Raw genomic sequence first — 6,709 nt, 5'->3', positions numbered from 1 at the left:
GGGGAGCAACCCCCCCCCCCTGCCCCTGCCGGTTGTGCTGCTCTGGATACAGCCCAGGATACGGTTGGCTTTCTGGGCTGCCAGTTCATGCTGCCGGCTCGTGTTCAGCTTTAGTATTATGTAGTATATGTAGTTCTCAAAGTGGGATAAACTGCTTGGGTTAAAACCATGAAATCATAAGAAAATGCATTCAAACAGGAGAACCAGATAAAAATACCTGGTATTGTATCAGAAACTGAAACACCCATTACAGTAATTATGAAGTAGAAATTGGAATCATATCATGTATTCTCCACTTCCAAAGTTCTTCTGTCCCGTATATAATGGGACATATGATCAGTCAGCACTTTATTACAAGTTACTCTACATTTTTGTCTTTTATATTTGCGTAGTGGTCTGTTACTTTTCTGAATATATTTTTTATTCAAAATCATTCTAAAAATATTTTTAGTTAATGACTATTACCTTTAATGTCATAGGGAGGAACTCATTTAAAGTATTAAATTTCTTGAAACTGAGATACTTAGGACACAGGCAGACTTGCTGGAATTTCCTCCTTTTACTTGGAAATATATCTTTCTTTTAATGTCTTCACCCTCCCCCCACCCTTTTTGTGGACTCATATTTCAATAAATGGAAATTAGCAGAGAGCCTATTATAAATAATTTATTTGAATCAAATTATTTTGTAGTTTTTCTGTTTCTAAACTCTCTTTCAGACAAGTAAATTTCTATTAAAAATCAATACCTAGAAACCCAGGCTTCAATTTTATTCACATAATTCTGTCTGTCATTAACCAGCCAGACCAGCTACTGCAGGCTCAGAGCTGTTGCTGCCACTGAATTCCACTCCAGCAAACCCTTGAACAGAAACATACCCGAGCTTGACCAATATTGGAAAGTTGTAGAATCAAAGAATGGTTTGGTTTGGGAGGCATCTTAAAGATCATCTAGTTCCAACCCCCCTGCCATGGGCAGGGACACCTTCCACTAGACCAGGTTGCTCCAAGCCTCATCCAGCCTGGCCTTGAACACTTCCAGGGATGGGGCATCCACAACATCTCTGGGCAACCTGTTCCAGTGCCTCACCACCCTCTCTGTGAAGAATTTCTTCCTGATATCTAATCTAAACCTCCCCACTTTCAATTTAAACCTGTTACCCCTTGTCCTGTCACTACATGCCCCTGTAAAAAGTCCCCCCCAGCTTCCTTGTAGCCCCTTCAGGTACTGGAAGGCTGCAATAAGTTTTCCCCGGAGCCTTCTCTTCTCCAGGCTGAACAAGCCCAATTCTCTCAGCTTTTCTTCATAGCAGAGGTGCTCCAGCCCTCTGAGCATCTGCGTGGCCTCCTCTGGACTCGCTCCAACTGGTCGATATCCTTCTTAAGTTGGGAGCCCCAGAGTTGACACAGAACTCCAGGTGGGGCCTCACGAGAGCAGAGTAAAGGAGTAGTATCACCTCCCTCGACCTGCTGGCTACACTTTTGCTGATGCAGCCCAGGATATGGTTGGCTTTCTAGGCTGCCAGCACACTTTGACATCTCATGTCCAGCTTTTCATTCACCAGAACCCCCAAGTCCTTCTCCTCAACGCTGCTTTCTATTCCCAGCCTGTACTTGTGCTTGGGATTGCCCCAACCCAGGTGCAGGACCTTGCACTTGGCCTTGTTGAACTCCATGAGGTTGGCAGTGGCTCACCTCTCCAGCCTGTCAAGGTCCCTCTGGATGGCATCCCTTCCCTCCAGCGTGTCAACCGCGCCACACAGCTTGGTGTCATCAGCAAACATCCATGTCACTGACAAAGATGTTAAACAGTACCAGTCCCAACACCGACCCCTGAGGAATGCAGCTCATCACTGGTCTCCACTCAGACATTGACCACCACTCTCTGAGTGTAACCGTCCATCCAGTTCTTTATGCATCAAGCAGTCCATCTGTTAATTCCACATGATTCCAGTTTAGAGACAAGGATGTCATGCAGGACAGTGTCAAATTCTTTGTGCAAGTCCTCCAGGTAGATGACATCTGTTGCCTGTCCTCTCTCCACCAAGGTCGTGACCCCATCGTAGAAGGCCACCATGTTCGTCAGGCACGATCTGCCCTTGGTGAAGCCATGTTGGCTGTCACCAATCACCTCCTCATTCTCCATGTGCCTCGGCATGATTTCCAGGAGGATCTGCTCCACAATCCTGCCAGGCACAGAAGTGAGAACAACTGGTCTGTAGCTCCCCAGGTCTTCTTTTTTTCCCTGTTAAAAGATGGGGGTTATGTTTCCCCTTTTCCAATCAGCGGGAACTTCACCAGACCACTATGAATTTTCAAATATGATGGATAGAGGTTTTGCAACTGCATCCGCCAGTTCTTTCAGGACCTGTGGATGTATTCCATCAGGTCCCATGGACTTGTGCACCTTCAGGTTCCTCAGGCATTCCCAAACCTGATCCTCACTGACCATGAGCGGCTCTCCATTCTCCCTGCCCTTGCCCTCCGTGACTCTGGGGGTATAACTTGTGCCCTTACCAGTGAAGACCAAAAAAAAAAAAAAATTAAAAAAAAAAAAATCATTGAGTACCTCATCCTTCCCCATATCCTTGGAAGCCAGCTCTCCCGTTTCCTTCTACAGAGGGCCCACATTTTCTCTGATCTTCTTTTTATCCCCTATGTACCTATAGAAGCCCTTCCTGTTGGCCGTGATGTCCCTGGCCAGGTTCAATTCTGTCAGGGCTTTGGTTTTCCTAACCTGATCTCTGACCTCTCGGACAACTTCCCTGTACTCCTCCCAGGCCACCTGTCCCTGCTTCCACCCACTGTAGGCTGCTTTTTTCTGCCTCACTTTGTCCAGGAGCTGCTTGTTCATCCATGCAGGCCTGCGGCTGGTTTTACCCAACTTCCTCTGTGCGGGGATGCATCGCTCCTGAGCTTGGAGGAGAAGATCCTTGAACACCTGCCAACTTTCTTGGCCCTCTCTTCCCTCCAGGGATTATTCCCAAGGAACCTTCCCGGTCAGTTCCCTGAAGAGGCTAAAGTCCGCTCTCCTGAAATTCAGGGTAGCGAGCTTGCAGCACATCCTCCTCGCCTCCGTATGGATCTCAAACTCCACCATCTCATGGTCGCTGCAGCCAAGGCTGCCCTTGAGCTTCACATTCCACACCATCCCCTCCCCGTTGGTGAGAGCAAGGTCCAGCATGGCTCCCCTCCTCGTCAGCTTCTCTATAACTTGGAGAGGGAAGTTGTCATCAACGCATTGGATGGGGGGTGGGACTAGATGATCTTTTAAGGCACTTCCCACCAACTAGATGATCTTTAAGGTCCCTTCCAACCCTAACCATTCTATGGTTCTATGGTTCTATGGCATTCCAAGAATCTCATGGCTTTCTTGTGCCCTGCAGTGTTGTCCCTCCAACAGATATCGGGGTGGTTGAAAACCCCCATAAGGACCAGGGTTTGTGAACGTGAAGTTGTTGCTCAATGTCATATGTAAAGAAAGTGTTACCTCTTTTTGCTCTGGTGATGATGATTCAACCTTCCCATCCTTTCCTAGGTAAAGCACACTGAATTCTTCAGAGGAAAATCCTGATCCTTTACTCCAGCTTCCTGAATTTTTTCCTCTTTCTCCTCTTTGTCTCAGGTGATTTTCATCCTGAAAATAATCTTAGTATTAGAGGGGATTCCTTTTCTGTTTGTGAGGGTTGGACAACTTGGAAGGGAAAGAAAGATAAGATATGCATTTCATTTGAAGTGAGGCTCTCCAGACAAAAGCCTTAATATATGATCAGTTTGAGTCTCTAATATTACCTAAGGATAGGGAAAGGGAAATTTTTCCCAATGGACATGCAGCAAACTAAGGAATTAGTATGTTAGTGAACTAATCAAAAGTTAAGTGTGAATTTTTGCAAAATGGTTAAGACAGAAACTTAAGGTGGGAAAACTTACGACCAGAATGGAAGCCTTCTATGGTTAAAATAGAACCAAAAAATTCAAGGAGCACAATGAAATAGGAACATATGCTACCATGTAAGAAACATGACATTAATAGATCCACTCTATACTTCATCCTTCTAACTTCTAATAACTACACACAGCAAGGAAAAATACAAAGAATGGACCAGAGCTATAAATTTATATTATGAGTCCATGATAATATTCTTTATGCAGAACATCCATTTTTGCTCTGTCAGGTAAATAATATCAAAAAAGTTGTCATTTACAGGATTTTTTACATGAAAATTCTTAGTTCACCAAAGACTGCCACAATTATCTCTGGATAATCTATGGCCCATGCAATTACCAGTGTGTAACACAACGCGTCAGCCAAGAATTCCTGCAGCAAACCTAAAGATTTATGGTCTTTCTTTTAAGACCATGATATACTTCATTTTCAAAAGGATCCAAGCGATAATTTACACTCACTCCCAACATTTGCACTTTTGGTTTTAGTTCAAAATTTGGTAGCTTTGTGGAAATGGATTAACATACATCATTTTGTTCTGCTAGAGACATATATATTCATATATATATATATGCAGTCTAGTGTTTCAGCACAAATAAGTTTATTACCTGTTTGCTGCATTCTATGTCTGTAAATGTGCTCAGCTTATCATCATCATCTTCAAAACCCTCACTTGTATTCTCTGCCTCAGCAATAGGGACACAAACAAATACATTGGGATTGGTAATAAAATCTTCAAGACCTGAGCATTTGTCCCCATTTTTCTCAGCCCATTCATTATTGTAATTCTCTTTACAATTTTTGATTTCTTCATTCTTGAACCCAAGGGGGTTCTGTGGAGCCAGTTTGATTTTCTTCCTGTGTGCTTTCTTTATATGCCTGAGCTTTCCACAACAGGTATCCCATGTAATACTCTTCACAAACTGAAATCCCTTGTGGATCCGAGCAAAGGCAATCCGAAGGTTGTTCATCTCTCCGTCATCCTCTGCTGTCTGGAGACAGTCGGTACTGAAGGAATTCAGCAGCAGTGCAATGAAAAGGTTGAGAACCTGGAATTCATTAAAATAATAATAAAATTACAAGTCAGGAGAGTTGGATTCAGAAATATAAATTCTAACTTTGAAGAACACAAATACTATCAAAGTTCTGTCTTACTGAGCAAACCAAAACAAGGTAATAATGAAATAACCATGACTGATCACATTCTGGCTGATGAAGTAAACTTCTGTCTCAGAAAGTCCTATGTTCCCTTGATGCATTTCCACAACATTTCTTTAAAATAATAGCTAAAATGGATTTGTGCATGCCAAATGCATTATTTGGCCAAAAAACCCAACATTTCAAAGATTACAGTAATAACAAAGGCTATGGTCAGAGCTTGTCAGTTTAATAATGTCTCTTCCATCTTCAAACAAGAATTAAATCAGGCCTTCTTGAAATTAATTCCAAAATCTTGTGTGAGATCACATCCAGGCCATTCAACTTCATCAAATCTGCAACACTGTCACAAAACCAGAAATTAAGAGAAGCCCAAAGTGAAGTTTCCTCCATGCTTTTGAGTACATTTAAATAGAATTAATAAACCCTAGGTTTGGTGTAGTTTTTTGTGGTTTGATTGTTTGTTTGTTTTGTTTTGGTGGTGTGGGTTTTTTTGTGTGTGGGGTTTTTTTGGGGGTTTGGTTTTTTCTTTTTTTGTCTAATGGAAGGGGAGAATTTAATTTTTTTTCCTAATGTTTAATTTTGGGATTGGATCTATGTATCTTGATCGTTATAGTGTCAATACCAGGCAGATAGCACACCTGAGTCATCCAGGGACCACAGCCAGTGTAGAGCATTAGCCCTCCAGGGAGCAGTTCATCCTATCTGTCTTAGTTACTGACCTCAGGTTGGAATAAATCTCACTCTCACATACCTCTCTCCTTCTTTTGATGGTATGAAAGCCTAAACAAGGAGCTTAGACTTAGCATTTCATGGTTTGACAGTTAACATCATGTGATAAGAATATCACTCACAGCATTTCGTCACCGAAATCAATCACTGCAACGTAGAACAGGCAGGACTTTAAGCCCAGGTGTTTGGGATTCAGCCACAGAACAGGTATTTCCCATAAAGGACTGTTTAAACTTAAATCTTTTTGGTGATTTTTTTTTTTTTTTTTTTTTTTTTACAGTAAGGGAAGATTGGTATAAGAATGATACCAAGAAACAAAGCTTATGATTTGGGCAGAAATGATGGAACAGGACTGGGAAGGCAGCCTGCCCCTTGAACCCTGTCATGGGTGTGCAGGGCTGCGTAGGGTGTGCCATAGCAGGATCTAGCTTTTGGGTGTGAACAGACTTAGATTTGATTAAAGAAAATCCAGATTTCAGTGATAGGGGTGTAGATCCTGCCATTTGCAGATAAGGAATTCAATACATGAGTTCTTAAAAAAACCCATAGATTTTGATTTACAGAGGGACTTAAACACTTGGCTCCATTAATTCAAGCAGGTAAGCCATAAGCCTTACTGGTTATTTACATCCAACACCCAAGACATGAAGAAACATAGTTGCCTGTATTATATTTACAGCAAAGATATTCTCCATCACATCGCCACAAGAAAAGGTCAAGCGATGGCTGTGTGCAGAGTACACAGAATGAGAAAACAAGGACAGCGACTCAAAGGTGAAAGGCAAAAGAAGTTTTTGCAGACTGTAACACACAAGGTAAGCCTTCCACCTGTGTTTTGAGAAAATACCTTCTTTTTTTTTTTTTGACAAAATGGC

The 6,709-nt window shown here is 42.3% G+C and overlaps 1 protein-coding gene across 1 annotated transcript in view; it reads right to left on the bottom strand.

Moving 5' to 3' along the window:
* LOC104515961 (sodium channel protein type 5 subunit alpha-like) overlaps positions 1-6,709 on the bottom strand; it is a 36,638-nt gene that overhangs the window by 13,563 nt on the left and 16,366 nt on the right. The window contains exon 15 of the mRNA XM_010160138.1: positions 4,553-4,993. Within this exon, the coding sequence (XP_010158440.1) occupies positions 4,553-4,993 (441 nt within the window). The remainder of the gene's footprint in view (positions 1-4,552; positions 4,994-6,709) is intronic.

The sequence above is a fragment of the Eurypyga helias genome, unplaced genomic scaffold (genome assembly GCF_000690775.1).
Source record: "Eurypyga helias isolate BGI_N326 unplaced genomic scaffold, ASM69077v1 scaffold2871, whole genome shotgun sequence".
Classification (NCBI taxonomy): domain Eukaryota; kingdom Metazoa; phylum Chordata; class Aves; order Eurypygiformes; family Eurypygidae; genus Eurypyga; species Eurypyga helias.
This window is presented reverse-complemented; position numbering and strand designations above follow the sequence as displayed.